The 26,536-nt window shown below is 42.4% G+C and overlaps 2 protein-coding genes across 3 annotated transcripts; both read right to left on the reverse strand.

Annotated features, from left to right (window-relative positions):
• On the reverse strand, positions 1-6,838 carry LOC142908841 (uncharacterized). Its single transcript, XM_076059482.1, has 3 exons — positions 6,821-6,838; positions 1,362-3,509; positions 1-1,277 (listed from the first exon to the last, which is right to left on the reverse strand). Exons 1-3 carry the CDS (start codon positions 6,836-6,838, stop codon positions 564-566), a joined length of 2,880 nt encoding a protein of 959 aa, XP_075915597.1. The 3' UTR covers positions 1-563.
• A 5,145-nt stretch (positions 6,839-11,983) lies between these two features.
• On the reverse strand, positions 11,984-26,493 carry LOC142908839 (dead end protein homolog 1-like). Of its 2 annotated transcripts, none has more exons than XM_076059480.1 (2): positions 26,244-26,493; positions 11,984-13,603 (listed from the first exon to the last, which is right to left on the reverse strand). In XM_076059480.1, exon 2 carries the CDS (start codon positions 13,451-13,453, stop codon positions 12,167-12,169), a length of 1,287 nt encoding a protein of 428 aa, XP_075915595.1. In that variant the 5' UTR covers positions 13,454-13,603; positions 26,244-26,493; the 3' UTR covers positions 11,984-12,166. The 2 variants fall into 2 exon arrangements, with proteins under 2 accessions (XP_075915595.1, XP_075915594.1); XM_076059479.1 differs by lacking the exon at positions 26,244-26,493 and adding an exon at positions 25,953-26,213.
• Between the last annotated feature and the right edge of the window lie 43 nt (positions 26,494-26,536).

Consider the following 26,536-nt stretch of genomic DNA (forward strand, 5'->3'; position numbering starts at 1 on the left):
TACTTCAGCGTCTTCTTCTTGCTGTGGTTGTCCCACCTGATGACGATTGCTTGTGTTGTGATCAAACCGCCGTGATCTGTTATGTTTCTACCCACGTGATGACTTTACCGAAATAACTAGAGGGTGTGGATTCCTGCAGTCACGAAAGCTTCGAATCAAGATTGCCGACAAACTACACAACCGAGATGACGCATCAATCATTGCCCCCTACTGACAGGCTCTTGTCCACATGCAGGCTGGTGCAGGGCCACCACCCGGTGCCACACAGGGGCAGCTGCTATTTGGGGATGCTCTTCGAGCGTCTCAGACGAGATACGAAACTCCGAGATGCCGAGGCGATTAAGCGAGCACCGCGTAAAAGCAATTATCATGAGAACATCGTGAATGCTTGGGAGCTTATTGGCTCTCGCTCCTGGTCAGAGATTGACCCAACCCACAGGTCCACAAAGACTGGCCGTTCTTACTCTGCAGGTTGAACCTAGGAGCTGAGTGTTCAACTTCACGTTCTTGTCATTAAAGGCCTGTGACAAAGGTGCACCTATTGTAGCAACATCGTTTCTGGCTTACACATCTACCGGGTCTCCACTTGACTTTGTATTGTCTAGGAAGTCCACCCACACCTCCACTGCCACAAACTTCTGGGAGTTGCCTCGCTCTGCCTCACAGTCAGAATTCTCCTCCTGCTTCACGTTGCCTCCATCGATATGAAGGTCCCATTTTGGAGTTGAATCTTCATCTTCACATTTTACCTTCACTTCTTCCCTCTTCACCATCACTTCTTCACATTTCACCTTCACTTCTTCGCTCATCACTTCTTCCCTCTTCACCATCACTTCTTCATATTTCACCTCGATAACTTTAAAAGTGTCCAAGCTGGGATTTTCTTCTGGTTCGTGTTTCATGAGGGATGGGCTCATGGTGGCACTTTGACTTTCACAAGCTGATTTCAGACTACACTCCTTGTGGATCTTCTGATGCTTCTGTGTTCTCTGGTGTACTTGAAGATTTGATGAATGTGCAAATGCCTTCCCGCACACACTGCACTTGAAGGGTTTCTCTCCCATGTGTGTACTCTGGTGTACTTGAAGATTTGATGAATGTGCAAATGCCTTCCCGCACACACTGCACTTGAAGGGTTTCTCTCCTGCGTGCGTTCTCTGGTGTTTTTTAAGAGCAGATGAACCTGAAAATGTCTTCCCACACACACTGCACCTGAAGGGTTTCTCTCCCGTGTGTGTTCTCTGGTGTCTTTTAAGAGCAGATGACTGTGAAAATGCCTTCACACACACACTGCACTTGAAGGGTTTCTCTCCCGTGTGTGTTCTCTGGTGTGTTTTAATATGATATGAATCTGGAAATGCCTTCCCACACACACTGCACTTGAAGGGTTTCTCTCCCGTGTGTGTTCTGTGGTGTTTTTTAAGAGCAGATGAATCTAAAAATGTCTTCCCACACACACTGCACCTGTAGGGTTTCTCTCCCGTGTGTGTTCTCTGGTGTTTTTTAAGAGCAGATGACTGTGAAAATGCCTTCACACACACACTGCACTTGAAGGGTTTCTCTCCCGTGTGTGTTCTCTGGTGCCTTTGAAGATTAAATGAATCTGGAAATGCCTTCCCACACACACTGCACCTGAAGGGTTTCTCTCCCGTGTGTGTTCTCTGGTGTGTTTTAAGAGCAGATGACCGTGAAAATGCCATCCCACACACACTGCACCTGAAGGGTTTCTCTCCCGTGTGTGTTCTCTGGTGTTTTTTAAGAATAGATGAATCTGAAAATGTCTTCCCACACACACTGCACTTGAAGGGTTTCTCTCCCGTGTGTGTTCTCTGGTGTGTTTTAAGAGCAGATGACCGTGAAAATGCCTTCCCACACACACTGCACCTGAAGGGTTTCTCTCCCGTGTGTGTTCTCTGGTGTTTTTTAAGAGCAGATGACTGTGAAAATGCCTTCACACACACACTGCACTTGAAGGGTTTCTCTCCCGTGTGTGTTCTCTGGTGCCTTTGAAGATTAAATGAATCTGGAAATGCCTTCCCACACACACTGCACCTGAAGGGTTTCTCTCCCGTGTGTGTTCTCTGGTGTGTTTTAAGAGCAGATGACCTTGAAAATGCCATCCCACACACACTGCACCTGAAGGGTTTCTCTCCCGTGTGTGTTCTCTGGTGTTTTTTAAGAGTAGATGAATCTGAAAATGTCTTCCCACGCACACTGCACTTGAAGGGTTTCTCTCCCGTGTGTGTTCTCTGGTGTGTTTTAAGAGCAGATGACCGTGAAAATGCCTTCCCACACACAGTGCATTTGAAGGGTTTCTTTCCCGTGTGTGTTCTCTGGTGTTTTTTAAGAGCAGATGACTGTGAAAATGCCTTGACACACACACTGCACTTGAAGGGTTTCTCTCCCGTGTGTGTTCTCTGGTGCCTTTGAAGATTAAATGAATCTGGAAATGCCTTCCCACACACACTGCACCTGAAGGGTTTCTCTCCCGTGTGTGTTCTCTGGTGTGTTTTAAGAGCAAATGAATATGAAAATGTCTTCCCACACACACTGCACTTGAAAGGTTTCTCTCCCGTGTGTGTTCTCTGGTGTTTTTTAAGAGCAGATGAATCTGAAAATGTCTTCCCACACACACTGCACCTGAAGGGTTTCTCTCCCGTGTGTGTTCTCTGGTGTGTTTTAAGAGCAAATGAATATGAAAATGTCTTCCCACACACACTGCACTTGAAAGGTTTCTCTCCCGTGTGTGTTCTCTGGTGTGTTTTAACAGCAGATGACCGTGAAAATGCCATCCCACACACACTGCACTTGAAAGGTTTCTCTCCCGTGTGTATTCTCTGGTGTTTTTTAAGAGCAGATGAATCTGAAAATGTCTTCCCACACACACTGCACCTGAAGGGTTTCTCTCCCGTGTGTGTTCTCTGGTGTCTTTTAAGAGCAGATGACTGTGAAAATGCCTTCACACACACACTGCACTTGAAGGGTTTCTCTCCCGTGTGTGTTCTCTGGTGTGTTTTAATATGATATGAATCTGGAAATGCCTTCCCACACACACTGCACTTGAAGGGTTTCTCTCCCGTGTGTGTTCTGTGGTGTTTTTTAAGAGCAGATGAATCTAAAAATGTCTTCCCACACACACTGCACCTGTAGGGTTTCTCTCCCGTGTGTGTTCTCTGGTGTTTTTTAAGAGCAGATGACTGTGAAAATGCCTTCACACACACACTGCACTTGAAGGGTTTCTCTCCCGTGTGTGTTCTCTGGTGCCTTTGAAGATTAAATGAATCTGGAAATGCCTTCCCACACACACTGCACCTGAAGGGTTTCTCTCCCGTGTGTGTTCTCTGGTGTGTTTTAAGAGCAGATGACCGTGAAAATGCCATCCCACACACACTGCACCTGAAGGGTTTCTCTCCCGTGTGTGTTCTCTGGTGTTTTTTAAGAATAGATGAATCTGAAAATGTCTTCCCACACACACTGCACTTGAAGGGTTTCTCTCCCGTGTGTGTTCTCTGGTGTGTTTTAAGAGCAGATGACCGTGAAAATGCCTTCCCACACACACTGCACCTGAAGGGTTTCTCTCCCGTGTGTGTTCTCTGGTGTTTTTTAAGAGCAGATGACTGTGAAAATGCCTTCACACACACACTGCACTTGAAGGGTTTCTCTCCCGTGTGTGTTCTCTGGTGCCTTTGAAGATTAAATGAATCTGGAAATGCCTTCCCACACACACTGCACCTGAAGGGTTTCTCTCCCGTGTGTGTTCTCTGGTGTGTTTTAAGAGCAGATGACCTTGAAAATGCCATCCCACACACACTGCACCTGAAGGGTTTCTCTCCCGTGTGTGTTCTCTGGTGTTTTTTAAGAGTAGATGAATCTGAAAATGTCTTCCCACGCACACTGCACTTGAAGGGTTTCTCTCCCGTGTGTGTTCTCTGGTGTGTTTTAAGAGCAGATGACCGTGAAAATGCCTTCCCACACACAGTGCATTTGAAGGGTTTCTTTCCCGTGTGTGTTCTCTGGTGTTTTTTAAGAGCAGATGACTGTGAAAATGCCTTGACACACACACTGCACTTGAAGGGTTTCTCTCCCGTGTGTGTTCTCTGGTGCCTTTGAAGATTAAATGAATCTGGAAATGCCTTCCCACACACACTGCACCTGAAGGGTTTCTCTCCCGTGTGTGTTCTCTGGTGTGTTTTAAGAGCAAATGAATATGAAAATGTCTTCCCACACACACTGCACTTGAAAGGTTTCTCTCCCGTGTGTGTTCTCTGGTGTTTTTTAAGAGCAGATGAATCTGAAAATGTCTTCCCACACACACTGCACCTGAAGGGTTTCTCTCCCGTGTGTGTTCTCTGGTGTGTTTTAAGAGCAAATGAATATGAAAATGTCTTCCCACACACACTGCACTTGAAAGGTTTCTCTCCCGTGTGTGTTCTCTGGTGTGTTTTAACAGCAGATGACCGTGAAAATGCCATCCCACACACACTGCACTTGAAAGGTTTCTCTCCCGTGTGTATTCTCTGGTGTTTTTTAAGAGCAGATGAATCTGAAAATGTCTTCCCACACACACTGCACTTGAAGGGTTTCTCTCCTGTGTGTGTTCTCTGGTGGGTCTCAAGAACTGATGGCCATGCAAATGCCTTGTCACACACAGTGCACTTGAAGGGTTTCTCTCCTTTGCGAGTTCTCTGGTGCTGTGTCAAATTTCCCGTCCGATCCGTGCTGTATGCACGCCGGTCGCAATGTTGACTTGTCGTACCGAGCTGCTGTGCTGACTGCCTTTGCTCCATTAGACCAGCGTCAGCTGCAGACAGAAAATAAGAATATCCACACCATCTACACGTCAGTATCGAGCCATGGAGGAATGAATATATACAGTCACACGTGACTTACACGTCTATATTCATTCATGTATTCATGACTAGCTGTACTACCCGGCTTCGCCCGGGACTTGGATCCACCACGTCCGGCCGCCTTTGTCTCCCCAGTGGCGATGTTCACACCACAGCAGTTACTCGTTTGAGGCTGAGTCGACCTAGGGGAGGCCCAGAAGCGGTTCAAATAATCGTCGCCGGTGGTGGCCGTGAGCGGGAATCGAACTCGGGTCGCCGGGTTCGTAGCGCAGCGTAGCGCTAACCGCTACACTACAATGAGTTACTCTTCCACACACACACACAGATACACACACAGACACACAGACACACACAGACACACAAAGACAAAGATAAAGATCCCCCGTATAGCCTTAACAGACTGTAGGGGCAAGTGCTGTTAGCGAGCACCTATGAAGGCCGGTAACGGTACACGAGGGGGTGGGTGGCCAGCACCACGCCCGACCGCCTTTGTCTCCCTAGTGACGATGTTTACACACCGCACAAGGTACTCATTTGAGGCTGAGTCGACCTAGGGGAGGCCCGGGACCGGTTCAGATAATCGTCACTGGTGTTGGCCGTGAGCGGGAATCGAACCCGGGTCGCCAGGTTCATAGTGCAGCGCGCTAACCGCTACACTATCGCTCCCCACCACAGACACACATACACACACAGATACAGACACACACAGACACACACACACAGACACACACAGACACACACACAGACACACACACAGACACACACAGACACACACGCAGACACACACACAGACAGACACACAGACAACGCTAACCACTACACTACAATGCGGGACGCTTCCACATGCGAGGGTCACGTGACAGATTTGACGTCACAGCTCACTTGCCGTGCAAAAAATCTATACATTATTGAGCTCCCCTCCCCCCCCCAATAAAAACCAAAAGTGTATTTGTATAATGTTTCTATGGTGTACAGTCTGGAAAGTACCCACGTGGCAAATTTCCAGTTTGTTGCATGTCGGGAAGTACGCTAAACATTTTGAACAGACAACACACACAATCACAACTTTGCCTTTTATATGTATTTGGAGATGCAGTGAAAAACTTTCCCAAATTCATCACGCGGTTTCAGTTTTTTGATTTTCAGTTTGATTTATTTTGGTTATAGTCCCGTGAGCCATTCGGCTCTTGAATCGGGTGCAACCACTACAAGCAAAACAAAAACACGACCAAGAAAATCATCTTACAGTGACTATGTGTGACTGTGCAAACAGCACTGTCATGGCACGCAATGAGAGGGCAAATTTCATAAACATTCCTGTAAGCCCTCGCATCTTCAACATTAATGTTGCCATAGAAACGTTGTGGGGTTTTTTGCTTCATTGTAAAAAAATATATCTGTTATTTTTATTGTTATTTTCTATCTACGTGACTTTACCGAAATAACCAAGAATATTAATTCCTGCAGTCACCAAAGTTTTAAGTCCAAACATTCACACACGTTGACAAAGCCTCACCTTGTGTTGTTGTGGGCAGGTCGCTTCTGATAACAAGAGCGGTATAGCAGCTCAAGCGGGCTTGGCCTGCTAACAAAAGAAAATAAAAACTGCGTGAATATTTACAATAAAACAAAGTTACAAAGTGGCGAGCCGGGTGGAGACAAATTAAACTTAAGCGAGATAATTAAAGTAAAACGCAATCAGGCGAGGGCAGGAGGCAAGGCCCCGCTTGGCTAGGCCCCGCGTTGTAAAGTTCCAACCTGGACATCGATTCCCATGCTCGCTGCTACTCAACTGACATCCCTACGAGAGAGAGCGAGGCTCTACCTTGGTAAACAACAAGAACAACCACCACAACCACCACCACAACGACCACCATCACAACAACCACAATCGCAATGAGAAGTTCTCACCTCGGATTTCAGTGCAGTTACATCGTGACGTCACGCGGCAGCAGGTGACATGACGTCACATCCGGGGAACGATACATGCTCCTCCAACAATGAGCGGCTCCGTAACTAAATAGAGCATAAATAAATTATGTTAATGGTACTCGTCCCATGTGTCGTGGGCAATGAACTCGTCGGCTTAAACGAATAAATTATGTTAATGAGTTGCCGTCACTGGGCGTAGCTTTGCCCAAATAAGGATTGGCACTGGAACGCAATCGGCAGTGACACAAGCGGAGGTGACGTCACGCTCAAGAGCGCGGTGTATTACCTTGGTGACATGACGTCACGAGCAAGGTACACCTCCCCCTGCGTTTCACGCCGATGAAGTAATGCTGAGTGGTGACGTCACAGAGCGGGATTGGAGTTTAAGTTGATTTAGATTCATTTTCATTTCTCCCTCCCTTGGGTGCGTGGGCGCAGCTACAACAACAACGTGGACATTATTGTGTGTACACTGTGTGTGTGTACACTATGTGTGTGTACAATGTGTGTGTGTACAATGTGTGTGTGTACACTGTGTGTGTGTACACTGTGTGTGTATACTGTGTGTATATACTGTGTGTGTGTACACTGTGTGAGCACAGTGTGCACACTGTGTGTGTGTACACTGTGGGTGTACACTGTGTGTGTGTACACAATGCGTGTGTGTACACTGTGTGTGTACACTCTGTGTGTGTACACTGTGTGTTTACACTGTGTGTTTACTCTGTGTGTTTACACTGTGTGTTTACACACTGTGTGTGTGTACACTCTGTGTGTTTATACTGTGTGTGTTTACACTGTGTGTGTGTACACTGTGTGTGTACACTGTGTGTGTACACTCTTTACACTGTGTGTGTGTACACTGTCTGTGTATAGTGTGTGTGTGTGTGTACACTGTGTGTGTGTACACTGTGTGTGTACAATCTGTGTGTGTGTACACTGTGTGTGTGTGTACACTGTGTCTGTGTACACTGTGTGTGTTTACACTGTGTGTGTGTGTACACTGTGTGTGTGTACACTGTGTGTATGTGTGTACACTGTGTGTGTGTACACTGTGTGTGTACACTGTGTGTGTACAATCTGTGTGTGTGTTTACACTGTGTGTGTGTACAATGTGTGTGTGTGTACACTGTGTGTGTACAATCTGTGTGTGTGTTTACACTGTGTGTGTGTACAATGTGTGTGTGTGTACACTGTGTGTGTTTACACTGTGTCTGTGTGTACACACACAGACACAACCTCTACCGTCAGCAGTGGATGGGTGTAGCGAGGTGCAATGCCGCCCCCCCCCCCCACCATCTCTGTGATTAAAACACACAAACACCACTAGCCTATAATAATAAAGTGACCAAAAAGGACAAAGAGTACGTTTGACCTGTCAACTGATATAAATTCCACATTTATATGGCGTAGCCCAGTCTCTCCATTGGATGACTCCTTTTAACCTCACACAGAGTAGTACTCAATTTATTGAGCTCTGATGCCCAAACTGTATTTTGAAATTGCAACCTTTAAAACTGCAAGACAAACGTTTTAACCACATCACTTTCCAGCCAGAAATCTCTGCCCAAGTTGGAGCACTCTACCAATGAATCCAGTCATCTGAAATTAACGTTATTGTAACATGCATTCGGAATTCCTTTGGTCGCCCAAATGAGCCTCCGCACCTTGGCATGGATAGCGAGTCCTGCACTCACGTCAGAAGCAATAACGTCCAGCTATTTTATTTCAGCATGGCAGATTTTAAGCCATGTTGACTTGGAATAAACCTCCCCAGGTACTTGGTCCGATTGAAACTGTAAAAATAAAATTGTACCCTTAGGGGTTAGCCTGAATTGAACCAATGAGATCGGATCCAAGCGTAATGCATCAAAGCAGCACTCCCATCTCACTGGGTTTGTACAAAATATCTGTGCTATACACCATACTACTTTACAGTAATATACTACTATACTTTAGCTGGAATGTAGCATGTTTATGGTAGAGTGGATTATTTGTAAATTTTGATTGAAAATCCGAAGTGTCTTCAGTTATAAGACTCCATCATTCTTCAAGCTGCATACCAATGTTGAACAAACATTTGCATTGCTAAAGGACATTTGCAGATGATACATTATTAATGTTTGAGACAGAGGGACATGCCAATGCACGTGAATGTTTTTCAATAAAACATATCAAAACTATACAGTTGCAATGATATTAAAATTAAATCCAAGCAACATTACCATTTTCCCTGCTCCTTGAGTTTGTGCTCAATACTTTAACGTGTACAGGGCCATGGCGGTGTGGGGGCCGACGTCCACCCCACCGCCCTCGCTGGGCAGGTGGGGCGCGACGTCCGCCCCTTCCGCCGCCTCCTCCACCGCGTCGGTCGGCTCCCGCCGGGCCCCCGCCGACCGAGCGATCGGGCCCCCCGTGCCAGCGCCCTCTCCGAGGGACAGACTCGTGCTGCTGGCTCACAGCCGCACGGAGTAAACCCACGCACCCCCGCGCGCACCGCAGCCGTCCTTAACACGGGGCCCGAACGGTCTCGCACCTGCGGGCGATTATCTCAACGCGCGTCCGTGCACGCCGCGCGCCCACTACGGCTGACGCTGACGCAGCACGCGGCGGCCCACTCGCGGCCCCGCCGACGGGCGATGATCTCAACGCGCGAGCTCCGGCCGCGGCTCCGCCCTCGCTCTCGCCGCGCATCCGCCCACGGAGCCGCTCCGCACAGGAATCACACACGCACCACACCGATGCTCTCTGCTAACTTTTATTCGTGGCGCAAACCCCGCACCGCCCGGAGGGAATATTCTACGAGCCGACCCTAGGTCTACCGCTACCCAAGTCCGCAAATGCTCGCAGGCCCCATCACGTACCTCGCGGCCGTGCTCACGGCGTCGCGCAGACGCCGTGAGAGTCGGAGGGACGAAGACGAAAGGGAACTTTGCCTATCGCCGCCTCGTAGCGGCGCTCGCCGGCGTCCCACGGATTCCGCGAGTGGCTCGAGAAGGCGGGGAGCGTCGCGTGCGACTCGTCGCCGCCGACCCGGCGAAACTTCGCGCGCCCAAACAATTTGAAGCCAACTCAGGGGCGCCGCAATGTGACTCGCTCTGCGAGGGTCGGCCATTCTCCTGGCACCGGGAAACCGCGGGACTTTCATCCCAGAGACCCTTCGGATGAAAACCCGTCGTGCCGGGCAATCCCCCGCCAGGACGCTACGTGCGCGCGCTGCAGGTGCGTGCTCGGTGTGGGGGGGCACGGGGGAGTCGAGGCGATGGCAGAGTTGCTCCGAGACCGTGGCACCACAGCGGATCGGGAATTGCGCTGAAATCCGGCTCACGCAAAAGCACAAAAGGGGTGACCCAACGGGGCCCCGAAATCAAATCGATTCGTCGAGTCGACAAATGTGCACATCGCCCCGGGGATGGCAACTGACAGTCGAGTACGGAAAATCGTGATGTGCACCGATTCTGTTTATGTGCGACACAACTTCACGCCACATGGTCCCACGGGGAAAGACGGTGGCATAAGTAAATACACAAACGAACCAGTAAACCATTGGTGATTGATCAAAGCTATGAAGGCGATGATCCAGAAAAATTATATTATGATGCTGTGGTAAAAGGTAATAAGTTACTCTAAAGTACATGGCCATGGAAACGTTGGTAATGATTAGGAAAAAGTCTGAAATATGTTGACGTGTAAATCAGCAAATCAAATTAAATCCACAGAGGAGGGAAAGAAGGATCCCAAGCATGCGACACTCAGAACCAAAAGTGGCAGAGACCCGGCCGAGAGAGTGGAGAGAGAGAGAGAGGAAGAGACTTTTCAGGACTTTATTTCCACTAAAAAAGTAACAAAAAAACATTACAGCAAAAAAACACCAAAATTGAAAATCAATAAAACATCAAACTCTTAACGGCGGTATGTGCATGAAATACAAATGGCACCGGGATAGAGGCTGTGGAAACGAGGTGGTGCACGGACATCTCCATGTGCAGCAAAGTTGTTCAAGGGTTTTTCAATTTTATAAAGATTCAAATGTTTTGACATCAGAATGCGATGTGAACAATATATATTTTTCTCCCCTACATTTTCAAAACGAAATGGCGTTGACATGTCAAACACCTGAATTCGTTTTTTCAAGGATTCTGTTGTCGTAGCTACGTATGCAGTCTGCAAGTTTTTTTATGTGGGCACGTGCAAATATTGTCTGGGTACATGAAAATATTCCTTTGAAAATGTGTCCTAGACTATATATATTTGTAAGTTAATAAAAGTAGAATTGAAACATTAGCACAATGTAGATTTGTATATTGTAGGGTAGAAATATATTTATCATAGCGATGATCTAACATTGGTTTAATACAATTTATATTTTTACTTAGAATACTTTAGCCATGCAATAGACTAAATATAATGCTTGTGTTTTAAAAGAAAAAAATATATTTACTAGGATTAAAGTTGCGCGAAAGATTTTATAAAATCTGAGGCTTGGAGAATTGCATGCTGGGAATTAAATTGAGACAGAAAGGGGTTAATGCATGGCTTGCAGAGCAGTCGCACGTTACAGAGATCATTGACAAAACAGAATGCGATGTGAACAATATATATTTTTCTCTGCTACATTTTCAAAACGAAATGGCGTTGACATGTCAAACACCTGAATGAGTTTTTTATCTTCAAGGATTCTGTTGTCGGTTTTCATTAAAGTGCAATGACAGGGTGACACCTGCTGACATCACAGGGTGACACCTGCTGACTTGACAGGGTGACACCTGCTGACATCACAGGGTAACACCTGCTGACATGACAGGGTGACACCTGCTGACATCACAGGGTGACACCTGCTGACATGACAGGGTGACACCTGCTGACATCACAGGGTGACACCTGCTGACATCATAGGGTGACACCTGCTGACATCACAGGGTAACACCTGCTGACATCACAGGGTGACACCTGCTGACATCACAGGGTGACACCTGCTGACATGACAGGGTGACACCTGCTGACATGACAGGGTGACACCTGCTGACATGACAGGGTGACACCTGCTGACATCACAGGGTGACACCTGCTGACATCACAGGGTGACACCTGCTGACATGACAGGGTGACACCTGCTGACATGACAGGGTGACACCTGCTGACATCACAGGGTGACACCTGCTGACATCACAGGGTGACACCTGCTGACATGACAGGGTGACACCTGCTGACATGACAGGGTGACACCTGCTGGCCTGGCAAGGGCTTCAAAGGTACGGCCACAGAGGTAACAACCAATCAGGGAAGGAGGCGCATCTGGGGCAAAGGCAACAGGTGGGGCTAGCCGAGTTACTCCGGTAACCTGCTCGAAAGGTTCCACGAGAGGGCGTGGCCGGAGGCGGGGCCTAGCCACGCCTCTGGCCACGCCCTCTCGTGTAACCTGCTCCAAGGTTCCACGAGAGGGCGTGGCCGGAGGCGGGGCCTAGCCACGCCTCTGGCCATGCCCTCTCGTGTAACCTGCTCCAAGGTTCCACGAGAGGGCGTGGCCAGAGGCGGGGCCTAGCCACGCCTCTGGCCACGCCCTCTCGTGTAACCTGCTCAAAGGTTCCACGAGAGGGCGTGGCCGGAGGCGGGGGATTCGCATTGCTGAGGATGTTGTAGGCGAGCTGACACGCCACCTCCCGTGCTCCCTCGTCGCTGGAGCTCAGAAATGCGGGGAAGATGCCGGCGCCTTCTCCCTTCCCGAGAATCGACACCTTATAGAGGAGGCCCGCGGGCATCCCGGGCCCCGAGTAAGCATGCAGCTCGAATATTGGGTAGCTGATGCCGGCGGTCCGGCACAGCATCCGCAGCCGCCCCGCCCACGACAGCACGGCCGCCTCCGGCACCGCCTCGAGAGCCACGGGCATGGGCCGCAGGTGGCGAGGTACCCACCACAGGCACGTGCGTGCCCCCCAGCCCTCAAACAGGCTGTGTGCGGCTTTGCCGGTGCCCGTGCACTCCGGCTGCCGCAGGTCTGGCACCGCCGCCTCCATCTCCTCGTCTTCCGTTGCCGCGGCCGCAGCCACCGTGTCCCACTCCGGGATGGCCCAGCCCACCTTGATGGTCCGGCCCCATGGCCGGAAGTTGATTCGAAGGAGCTTCTTCCTGGCCATGGCGGCCGCGCGATGGCTCCCGTACTCGATGAACGCGTAGCCTCGGTTGAGGGTTTTGTCCCGGCGACAGACGCTCATCTTGACGTCCACCACGCCCTCTGTGGCACCGCTCATCGCCATCATCACCTCCGCTCGCTTCTTGTCCTCTGGCAGCCCCCCAATGAAGAGGCGGCGATTGTCCACGCTGAAGCAGACTCCAATGCGGCGTCCGGGACGGATCTCGAATTTGTCGAGTTTCTTGACGGCATCCGTGGCTTGGGCGAGCGTCACGTAGGTAGCGAACGCATAGCCGCGGGTCTCTCCGCTATGCTCCATCATGAGGCGGAGCTGGTAGAGCTTCCCCACCGTCTCCAGCACGGGCACCAGCTCGTCCTCGTAGAGGTCGCGCGGGATCCTCACCAGAAACACCTCGCAGCCACGGGCGGGAGGGGGCCCCTGCCAGTCGGGCGGCGGTCCGAACTTCCTCTGTCCGTTCTCCTGGACGATGTTGTACCCCGTGCTCAACATGAGGTCCAGCAAGACCTTCATACAGGCCATGCCGAGCACCGGTGGTTTGGCTACTACGGTGGTGCTGGGGCAGCGGCGGAGCCCTTGACACTCCGCGCGGTCGCCTCGTGAAGACAAAGCCACGGGGGGAATCAACTCCTGAAGAGCCAAATCCCCGGCAGGAACTCGCTCGGCCCAAACCTACAGGCCAGCAGTGAAGAGAGAAAGAGAGAGAAAATGGAGACAGATGGAGAAAGAGAGACGCGTTTGTTCGGTCCATGGGCCTAAATGTGACATTAGCGTAGCCTGTGCAGTATGAATACAGCGCTTTTGTCAATCCACTGCTGGATGAAGCCCTCCCCCACATTGCGCAGAGGAAACAAGAAACACAAACTCACACGGTTCCCGGCATGCGTTTGTTTGTCCTCGGAAATGTTCACCGAGCGATGATTTTGTGTTTCGAGCAGCGCTCACGAGGCGGCGTTTGACTTCGCGCGGTGAACTTCGCCCGTGATGACGTCACTGGGTACGACAGGAGAGGTCGGCGCTGACTTTTAGCGCCGTTTTTTTCTCCCCATCCAATAGTCCATGAGACGCTTCAAAATGAGACCGTTTTGCCGGTATCAAAGTATGACAAAATAAGAATAGATTTGATCCTTTTTTGGCAATAAAACGGGTGTTTACATGTTCAAACACCAAACAGAAACCTTTTTCAATGAATCTTAAGATCTGTTTTATTGCCAGAAAGGATACAACCTATTCTTATTTTTTCATAGCCCATGAGATGTCTCCTTTGTCGGTACCACATGAGGTGGCCTAAATTGAGCAGTTTCAATTTCTCTACGTGGCCAGTGATAAACAAATGCAATGAGTGAGACTATCAAGTAATTTACTTTCATTTTCCATCCAAATAAATGGGTACGACTTAAGTTTTGCTACCTTAGGTGGTACCGAGTTCTGCTCTGGACCATGAGTGGGCCGTTTAATCAATGTTGGCCAGTTTTCAACATTGTTAGGTCCCTAATAGCAACAGAGCTGTTGTGCTACAATTGTGTTCATATTGGATCATCTTTACAACAGAACAGACATGCAGACAGAGCTAATGCTTAATGCTTTCAACCCTCATTGTTGAAATGTGAGTTTACTTGCAAATGGATTCACAGTTCTAGATTTAAAGCTTTCGTGACTGCTAGGATCCATAATCTTTGGTTCTATTGGGTAAAGTCACGTAGGTAAAAAAATAAAATAACAAAAATCACGACGTTTCGGCCACAACACAAGCGGCCTTCATCAGGTGAAGGGACGAGACTGTCTGGAGGACAGCGCTGGAGTGAAAAAAGCCACGCTCAGATCACGACCTTTAAGCTGTGTGAGAAGAAACAAAGCGCCTTGACAAAGGAATCTGCATATAATTTAGCATTGAAATGGCTCATTGAAATAGCTAAGTTAAAGTATACACATCCGCTGAGACACCCCTTGACAAAGGAATTAGCATAGAATTTAGCATTGAAATAGATGAGTGATTAGCTTGTAACTGGTCACAGAAATAGCTATGTTAAAGTCAGAGCAAATACATTCACCGAGGCACCTAGTACAAATCAAACAGGAGAATTTAGCGAAACACAACCACGCTCAGACCGCGGGCCTTTAAACTGTGTGCGAGCAAACAAGGTGTCCTGACAAAGAAATTAGCATAAAAAATAGCATTTGATTGGCCGATTTCAGAAAAGAGGTGGTGTACGTGCCGGTGGACTTGCCGTTTGGCGCGGGGGGGGGGGGGAGTTTACCTATTGATGGTGTGAAAAGGGAATTTATAAGAGCTGCGAAAGTTTGGGGTACCACTACTTGAAAAATATACTGTACCATTGAAATTAGTTTAATGTTTAGTTCGATTTAGAACATCTTTCCAATGGTTGCTTAATTTGAAACCATCTTCTCGGTTGAAATTGTGTCTGTTTTTGTAGATCTGAATTGCATCGTGAACAAATCTCTGATAAAAACCCATGGGTTTGCAAAGAACCTTGGTATCGGAGAAAATTATATCGTGATCACCCACAGCGTTGTAACAGTGATCAGCCACGGCAGAAGAATTCGTTTTGCCGTATTTCAAATCTGATTTGTGCTCGGGAATTCGGTCAGAAACATGTCGCTTTGTCTCCCCGATATAGCAATCACCGCAGGTACAACTCAATTTGTAAACCCCGGGGTACTGTAAGTCAGGAATGACATCCTTCATTTTGTGTACTGTATTGAACCGGACCTGGATCTTGTGTTTGTTTAGAATTTTGGAAATCTTTTTAGTAACGCCTGCTATATATGGTAGTGTGATGGTTTTGACCAGAGTATCAAGTGGTTGTTTCTGTATGGAGGGAGAAACAGCTTGGCGGATGGTACGGTCAGAGTAACCATTCCTTTTGAGGGCCAGGTGTACATGTTTTAATTCACTGGTCAGGTGGTGTTGGTCCGAAATGCAATGAGGCCTATGGTATAAAGTTTTGATGAGAGAATTATTTTGGGCTGGGTGGTGGTGGGAATCAGGTTTCAAGTAGGAATCTGTGTGGGTGGGTTTCCTGTAGACAGAATGCCCCAATGAGCCATCAGGTCTCCTCTCAAACAGAACATCACTCAGCTATTTCAATGCTAAATTCTATGCTAATTCCTTTGTCAAGGGGTGCCTCTGCAGATGTGTATACTTTAACTTAGCTATTTCAATGAGCCATTTCAATGCTAAATTATATGCTAATTCCTTTATCAAGGCGCGTGGTCTTTTTCTTCTCACACAGCTTAAAGGTCGTGATCTAAGCGTGGCTTCTTCCACTCCAGCGCTGTCCTCCAGACAGTCTCGTCCCTTCACCTGATGAAGGCTGCTTGTGTTGTGGCCGAAACGTCGTGATTTTTTGTTATTTTATTTTCACCTACGTGACTTTACCCAAAAGAACCAAAGAGTATAGATACTGGAGCTATATTCACTTCTTACATCTAGATTGAAAACTTAACTTGGTTAGAAGTGCTCTGTGTGTGTGTTAGTTAGTTAGTTGTTATCATCCTTGCCCCAACCCGCACTTCCGGTTAACATGGTTGGCTACGTATTGTGCGAAAGAAGTTCGCCCATACACATAAAACAAATACGACTGCGTTCACAAGTACACAGTGACGGGAAACAATAAAGTAATAAAATATATAATGTTTTATATATTTGTATGATTTTATTGTTTCCCTTTAACGTGACTTTACGGAGAGAGCTAATAATATGAATTACTGCTCACGAAAGCTTTAAATAAAAAAAAGTACACAGTGCTTCTTCCATTTGCTGGAAGATTAGCAGGACAGGATTTCTGGGCTATTTGACCAATGTTAATATGTAACTCAGTATTGGTAAACAATGTTAATATATAACTCAGTATTGGTAAACAATGTTAATAGATAACTCAGTAGTGGTAAACAATGTTAATATATAACTCAGTATTGGTAAACAATGTTAATATATAACTCAGTATTGGTAAACAATGTTAATATATAACTCAGTATTGGTAAACAATGATAATATATAACTCAGTATTGGTAAACAATGTTAATAAATAACTCAGTATTGGTAAACGATGATAATATATAACTCAGTATTGGTAAACAATGTTAATAGATAACTCAGAATTGGTAAACAATGTTAATATATAACTCAGTATTGGTAAACAATGTTAATATATAACTCAGTATTGGTAAACAATGTTAATATATAACTCAGTATTGGTAAACAATGTTAATATATAACTCAGTATTGGTAAACAATGTTAATATATAACTCAGTATTGGTAAACAATCAATGTTAATAGATAACTCAGTATTGGTAAACAATCTTAATAGATAACTCAGTATTGGTAAACAATGTTAATATATAACTTAGTATTGGTAAACAATGTTAATAGATAACTCAGTATTGGTAAACAATCTTAATAGATAACTCAGTATTGGTAAACAATGTTAATATATAACTCAGCATTGGTAAACAATGTTAATATATAACTCAGCATTGGTAAAACAATGTTAATAGATAACTCAGTATTGGTAAACAATGTTAATATATAACTCAGTATTGGTAAACAATGTTAATATATAACTCAGTATTGGTAAACCATGTTAATAGATAACTCAGTATTGGTAAACAATGTTAATATATAACTCAGTATTGGTAAACAATGTTAATATATATCTCAGTATTGGTAAAAAATGTTAATAGATAACTCAGTATTGGTAAACAATGTTAATAGATAACTCAGTAGTGGTAAACAATGTTAATATATAACTCAGTATTGGTAAACAATGTTAATATATAACTCAGTATTGGTAAACAATGTTAATAGATAACTCAGTATTGGTAAACAATGTTAATAGATAACTCAGTAGTGGTAAACAATGTTAATATATAACTCAGTATTGGTAAACAATGTTAATATATAACTTCGTATTGGTAAACAATGTTAAAAGATAACTCAGTATTGGTAAACAATGTTAATAGATAAATCAGTATTTGTAAACAATGTTATATATAACTCAGTATTGGTAATCAATGTTATACATAACTCAGTATTGGTAAACAATGTTAATAAATAACTCAGTATTGGTAAACGATGTTAATATATAACTCAGTATTGGTAAACAATGTTAATAGATAACTCAGTATTGGTAAACAATGTTAATATATAACTCAGTATTGGTAAACAATGTTAATATATAACTCAGTATTGGTAAACAATGTTAATATATAACTCAGTATTGGTAAACAATGTTAATAGATAACTCAGTATTGGTAAACAATGTTAATAGATAACTCAGTAGTGGTAAACAATGTTAATATATAACTCAGTATTGGTAAACAATGTTAATATATAACTTAGTATTGGTAAACAATGTTAATAGATAACTCAGTATTGGTAAACAATGTTAATAGATAACTCAGTATTGGTAAACAATGTTAATATATAACTCAGCATTGGTAAACAATGTTAATAGATAACTCAGTATTGGTAAACAATGTTAATAGATAACTCAGTATTGGTAAACAATGTTAATAGATAACTCAGTATTGGTAAACAATGTTAATATATAACTCAGTATTGGTAAACAATGTTAATATATAACTCAGAATTGGTAAACAATGTTAATATATAACTCAGCATTGGTAAACAATGTTAATATATAACTCAGTAGTGGTAAACAATGTTAATATATAACTCAGTATTGGTAAACAATGTTAATATATAACTCAGTATTGGTAAACAATGTTAATATATAACTCAGTATTGGTAAACAATGTTAATAGATAACTCAGTATTGGTAAACAATGTTAATAGATAACTCAGTAGTGGTAAACAATGTTAATATATAACTCAGTATTGGTAAACAATGTTAATATATAACTTCGTATTGGTAAACAATGTTAAAAGATAACTCAGTATTGGTAAACAATGTTAATAGATAAATCAGTATTTGTAAACAATGTTATATATAACTCAGTATTGGTAATCAATGTTATACATAACTCAGTATTGGTAAACAATGTTAATAAATAACTCAGTATTGGTAAACAATGTTAATATATAACTCAGCATTGGTAAACAATGTTAATATATAACTCAGCATTGGTAAAACAATGTTAATAGATAACTCAGTATTGGTAAACAATGTTAATATATAACTCAGTATTGGTAAACAATGTTAATATATAACTCAGTATTGGTAAACCATGTTAATAGATAACTCAGTATTGGTAAACAATGTTAATATATAACTCAGTATTGGTAAACAATGGTAATATATAACTCAGTATTGGTAAAAAATGTTAATAGATAACTCAGTATTGGTAAACAATGTTAATAGATAACTCAGTAGTGGTAAACAATGTTAATAGATAACTCAGTATTGGTAAACAATGTTAATAGATAACTCAGTATTGGTAAACAATGTTAATAGATAACTCAGTAGTGGTAAACAATGTTAATATATAACTCAGTATTGGTAAACAATGTTAATATATAACTTCGTATTGGTAAACAATGTTAAAAGATAACTCAGTATTGGTAAACAATGTTAATAGATAAATCAGATTTTGTAAAGAATGTTATATATAACTCAGTATTGGTAATCAATGTTATACATAACTCAGTATTGGTAAACAATGTTAATATATAACTCAGTATTGGTAAACAATGTTAATATATAACTCAGTATTGGTAAACAATGTTAATAGATAACTCAGTATTGGTAAACAATGTTAATAGATAACTCAGTAGTGGTAAACAATGTTAATATATAACTCAGTATTGGTAAACAATGTTAATATATAACTTCGTATTGGTAAACAATGTTAAAAGATAACTCAGTATTGGTAAACAATGTTAATAGATAAATCAGTATTTGTAAACAATGTTAATAGATAACTCAGTATTGGTAAACAATGTTAATATATAACTCAGTATTGGTAAACAATGTTAATAGATAATTCAGTATTGGTAAACAATGTTAATAGATAACTCAGTATTGGTAAACAATGTTAATAGATAACTCAGTATTGGTAAACAATGTTAATATATAACTCAGTATTGGTAAACAATGTTAATAGATAATTCAGTATTGGTAAACAATGTTAATATATAACTCAGTATTGGTAAACAATGTTAATATATAACTCAGTATTGGTAAACAATGTTAATATATATCTCAGTATTGGTAAAAAATGTTAATAGATAACTCAGTATTGGTAAACAATGTTAATAGATAACTCAGTAGTGGTAAACAATGTTAATATATAACTCAGTATTGGTAAACAATGTTAATATATAACTCAGTATTGGTAAACAATGTTAATATATAACTCAGTATTGGTAAACAATGTTAATAGATAACTCAGTATTGGTAAACAATGTTAATAGATAACTCAGTAGTGGTAAACAATGTTAATATATAACTCAGTATTGGTAAACAATGTTAATATATAACTTCGTATTGGTAAACAATGTTAAAAGATAACTCAGTATTGGTAAACAATGTTAATAGATAACTCAGTATTGGTAAACAATGTTAATAGATAACTCAGTATTGGTAAACAATGTTAATATATAACTCAGCATTGGTAAACAATGTTAATAGATAACTCAGTATTGGTAAACAATGTTAATAGATAACTCAGTATTGGTAAACAATGTTAATAGATAACTCAGTATTGGTAAACAATGTTAATATATAACTCAGTATTGGTAAACAATGTTAATATATAACTCAGCATTGGTAAACAATGTTAATATATAACTCAGCATTGGTAAACAATGTTAATATATAACTCAGTAGTGGTAAACAATGTTAATATATAACTCAGTATTGGTAAACAATGTTAATATATAACTCAGTATTGGTAAACAATGTTAATATATAACTCAGTATTGGTAAACAATGTTAATAGATAACTCAGTATTGGTAAACAATGTTAATAGATAACTCAGTAGTGGTAAACAATGTTATACATAACTCAGTATTGGTAAACAATGTTAATATATAACTTCGTATTGGTAAACAATGTTAAAAGATAACTCAGTATTGGTAAACAATGTTAATAGATAAATCAGTATTTGTAAACAATGTTATATATAACTCAGTATTGGTAATCAATGTTATACATAACTCAGTATTGGTAAACAATGTTAATAAATAACTCAGTATTGGTAAACAATGTTAATATATAACTCAGCATTGGTAAACAATGTTAATATATAACTCAGCATTGGTAAAACAATGTTAATAGATAACTCAGTATTGGTAAACAATGTTAATATATAACTCAGTATTGGTAAACAATGTTAATATATAACTCAGTATTGGTAAACCATGTTAATAGATAACTCAGTATTGGTAAACAATGTTAATATATAACTCAGTATTGGTAAACAATGGTAATATATAACTCAGTATTGGTAAAAAATGTTAATAGATAACTCAGTATTGGTAAACAATGTTAATAGATAACTCAGTAGTGGTAAACAATGTTAATAGATAACTCAGTATTGGTAAACAATGTTAATAGATAACTCAGTATTGGTAAACAATGTTAATAGATAACTCAGTAGTGGTAAACAATGTTAATATATAACTCAGTATTGGTAAACAATGTTAATATATAACTTCGTATTGGTAAACAATGTTAAAAGATAACTCAGTATTGGTAAACAATGTTAATAGATAAATCAGTATTTGTAAACAATGTTATATATAACTCAGTATTGGTAATCAATGTTATACATAACTCAGTATTGGTAAACAATGTTAATAAATAACTCAGTATTGGTAAACGATGTTAATATATAACTTAGTATTGGTAAACAATGTTAATAGATAACTCAGTATTGGTAAACAATGTTAATATATAACTCAGTATTGGTAAACAATGTTAATATATAACTCAGTATTGGTAAACAATGTTAATATATAACTCAGTATTGGTAAACAATGTTAATAGATAACTCAGTATTGGTAAACAATGTTAATAGATAACTCAGTAGTGGTAAACAATGTTAATATATAACTCAGTATTGGTAAACAATGTTAATATATAACTTAGTATTGGTAAACAATGTTAATAGATAACTCAGTATTGGTAAACAATGTTAATAGATAACTCAGTATTGGTAAACAATGTTAATATATAACTCAGCATTGGTAAACAATGTTAATAGATAACTCAGTATTGGTAAACAATGTTAATAGATAACTCAGTATTGGTAAACAATGTTAATAGATAACTCAGTATTGGTAAACAATGTTAATATATAACTCAGTATTGGTAAACAATGTTAATATATAACTCAGCATTGGTAAACAATGTTAATATATAACTCAGCATTGGTAAACAATGTTAATATATAACTAAGCATTGGTAAACAATGTTAATATATAACTCAGTATTGGTAAACAATGTTAATAGATAACTCAGTATTGGTAAACAATGTTAATAGATAACTCAGTATTGGTAAACAATGTTAATATATAACTCAGTATTGGTAAAGAATGTTAATATATAACTCAGCATTGGTAAACAATGTTAATACATAACTCAGCATTGGTAAACAATGTTAATATATAACTCAGTATTGGTAAACAATGTTAATAGATAATTCAGTATTGGTAAACAATGTTAATATATAACTCAGTATTGGTAAACAATGTTAATATATAACTCAGTATTGGTAAACAATGTTAATATATAACTCAGTATTGGTAAACAATGTTAATATATAACTCAGTATTGGTAAATAATGTTAATAGATAACTCAGTATTGGTAAACAATGTTAATAGATAACTCAGTATTGGTAAACAATGTTAATAGATAACTCAGTATTGGTAAACAATGTTAATATATAACTCAGTATTGGTAAAGAATGTTAATATATAACTCAGCATTGGTAAACAATGTTAATACATAACTCAGCATTGGTAAACAATGTTAATATATAACTCAGTATTGGTAAACAATGTTAATAGATAATTCAGTATTGGTAAACAATGTTAATATATAACTCAGTATTGGTAAACAATGTTAATATATAACTCAGTATTGGTAAACAATGTTAATATATAACTCAGTATTGGTAAACAATGTTAATATATAACTCAGTATTGGTAAATAATGTTAATATTTAACTCAGTATTGGTAAACAATGATAATATATAACTCAGTATTGGTAAACAATGTTAATAGATAACTCAGTATTGGTAAACAATGTTAATATATGACTCAGTATTGGTAAACAATGTTAATATATAACTCAGCATTGGTAAACAATGTTAATATATAACTCAGCATTGGTAAACAATGTTAATAGATAACTCAGTATTGGTAAACAATGTTAATAGATAACTCAGTATTGGTAAACAATGTTAATATATAACTCAGTATTGGTAAACAATGTTAATATATACCTCAGTATTGGTAAACAATGATAATATATAACTCAGTATTGGTAAACAATGTTAATATATAACTCAGCATTGGTAAACAATGTTAATATATAACTCAGTATTGGTAAACAAGTAGCCCAGTTCTGTATTATTCTCGTGGCCACAGTATGACATTGAGACGCCTGGTCTACACACACACATATATAATCTGCTATTTTTATTCCCCGTTAACTCCACACGTGAACTATTTCTCCACCTTAATGAATGATTTGCAACTCTGATGTATAAACGGATCTCCACGTGTTGTAGGTGGAGGAGGGTCAGTGGGCTAGGAGCCAGGATTTTGACTTTGGGGGGGGGGGGGGGGTTGCTGACTTCAATATTCTGAGACATCTCAGTGTGTTGACGTTTTACAATGGGCCGCCACAAATGTATAAAACTAATTTTAATTGGATTTGAACGCGGAGTTTATTAATAGGTGACAGCACACGAGGTGACAACACACGTGGTGACATCACACGTGGTGGTGACATCACACGTGGTGGTGATAGCACACGTGGTGGTGACACCACACGTGGTGGTGACATCACACGTGGTGGTGACATCACACGTGGTGGTGACATCACACGTGGTGGTGACATCACACGAGGTGGTGACAACACACGTGGTGGTGACAACACACGTGGTGGTGACATCACACGTGGTGGTGACAACACACGTGGTGGTGACAACACACGTGGTGGTGACAACACACGTGGTGACATCACACGTGGTGACATCACACGTGGTGGTGACAACACACGTGGTGGTGACAACACACGTGGTGGTGACAACACACGTGGTGGTGACAACACACGTGGTGGTGACAACACACGTGGTGACATCACACGTGGTGGTGACAACACACGTGGTGGTGACAACACACGTGGTGGTGACAACACACGTGGTGGTGACAACACACGTGGTGGTGACATCACACGTGGTGGTGACATCACACGTGGTGGTGACAACACACGTGGTGGTGACATCACACGTGGTGGTGACATCACACGAGGTGGTGACAGCACACGAGATGATGACAACACACGTGGTGGTGACATCACACGAGGTGGTGACAACACACGTGGTGGTGACATCACACGTGGTGGTGACATCACACGAGGTGGTGACAACACACGTGGTGGTGACAACACACGTGGTGGTGACATCACACGTGGTGGTGACATCACACGAGGTGACATCACACGAGGTGGTGACAACACACGTGGTGGTGACAACACACGTGGTGGTGACAACACACGTGGTGGTGACAACACACGTGGTGGTGACATCACACGTGGTGGTGACAACACACGTGGTGGTGACAACACACGTGGTGGTGACATCACACGTGGTGGTGACATCACACGTGGTGGTGACATCACACGTGGTGGTGACATCACACGAGGTGGTGACAACACACGTGGTGGTGACAACACACGTGGTGGTGACATCACACGTGGTGGTGACATCACACGAGGTGGTGACATCACACGAGGTGGTGACATCACACGAGGTGGTGACATCACACGTGGTGACAACACACGTGGTGGTGACAACACACGTGGTGGTGACAACACACGTGGTGGTGACAACACACGTGGTGACATCACACGTGGTGGTGACAACACACGTGGTGGTGACAACACACGTGGTGGTGACAACACACGTGGTGGTGACAACACACGTGGTGGTGACATCACACGTGGTGGTGACAACACACGTGGTGGTGACATCACACGTGGTGGTGACATCACACGAGGTGGTGACAGCACACGAGATGATGACAACACACGTGGTGGTGACATCACACGAGGTGGTGACAACACACGTGGTGGTGACATCACACGTGGTGGTGACATCACACGAGGTGGTGACAACACACGTGGTGGTGACAACACACGTGGTGGTGACATCACACGTGGTGGTGACATCACACGAGGTGACATCACACGAGGTGGTGACAACACACGTGGTGGTGACAACACACGTGGTGGTGACAACACACGTGGTGGTGACAACACACGTGGTGGTGACATCACACGTGGTGGTGACAACACACGTGGTGGTGACAACACACGTGGTGGTGACATCACACGTGGTGGTGACATCACACGTGGTGGTGACATCACACGAGGTGGTGACAACACACGTGGTGGTGACAACACACGTGGTGGTGACATCACACGTGGTGGTGACATCACACGAGGTGGTGACATCACACGAGGTGGTGACATCACACGTGGTGACAACACACGTGGTGGTGACAGCCTGCAGGAAGCACACGAGGTCCCCAACTTACGACGATCCCCGACTTACGACGATCCCCGACTTACGCTATTTCGATCTTACGATAAGACAAAATTGTTAAAATCTTTTAAATTTCGCGCGGCAGGCAAACGCAGCGGCGCGCGAGGTACGAATCTTGGCGAGTACAGTACAACATACGATACGTTACGTTCAATGCATGTTTAAAGTTGTTATAGCAATACAGTATTGTAATAAATACATACGGTATATAGTTTATACAGTACTACTGTAAATTATCTGTTTTTGCTAAATAATCACCATTCTGTAAGACTCCCGGCTAGGCTAAGGACGATATTTCCGAGTTCCGGTGTTGGTCGCTGTAACGCAACTCCGTCGTAAGTCGAGGACTACCCTGGAAACGCCTTACACACAATAACAACAACGTTTTATTATTAAACAACGCCTTATTATTTTAAAGTGCGCTAAAAGGTAAAGAAGAAGAAGTCGAGTGGACAACGGGAAGTGATCACAAGCTTTAAACGCGACGTAAACACAGAGAAGTGAAGATTAATAACAATAACAACAATAATTAAATAGTTTATAACTCACCTCCGTGAGAGAAGGACGTGGCGCCTGCTTCCCCGGCGAGGCGATTCCACACTTTAGGGACCGCGGCGTTTCATTGACCTAGCCAAAAAAAACATTAAATTAAATAATCCGTCCATACAAAAAAAATTGTAATTGCTTTAAAAGAGCCGCTTAATTGATTGATTACTTTATAAATTAATCTTCAACGTGCTACTTTTTTGTGTGTGCGTGTGATGCTGTCCGTAACTCGTTAACACGCACACGGAGCAGGCGCGCCTCAGACACGCGGCGCCTGCTCGTCGCGCGAGACGATT

Source organism: Petromyzon marinus, unplaced genomic scaffold (genome assembly GCF_048934315.1).
Source record: "Petromyzon marinus isolate PM22_M1 ecotype Great Lakes invasive population unplaced genomic scaffold, UKy_Petmar_22M1.pri1.0 PM_G_Scaffold_103, whole genome shotgun sequence".
Lineage (NCBI taxonomy): Eukaryota > Metazoa > Chordata > Hyperoartia > Petromyzontiformes > Petromyzontidae > Petromyzon > Petromyzon marinus.

What these genes read in the sequence shown, in the direction of transcription:
- LOC142908841 (XM_076059482.1), bottom strand. An exon ending in AGTGCAGTGTGTGTGGGAAG is followed by an intron (nt 1,278 to 1,361) that starts GCATTTCCAGAT and finishes GTGTGTGTGAAG; the next exon opens with GCATTTTCACAGTCATCTGC.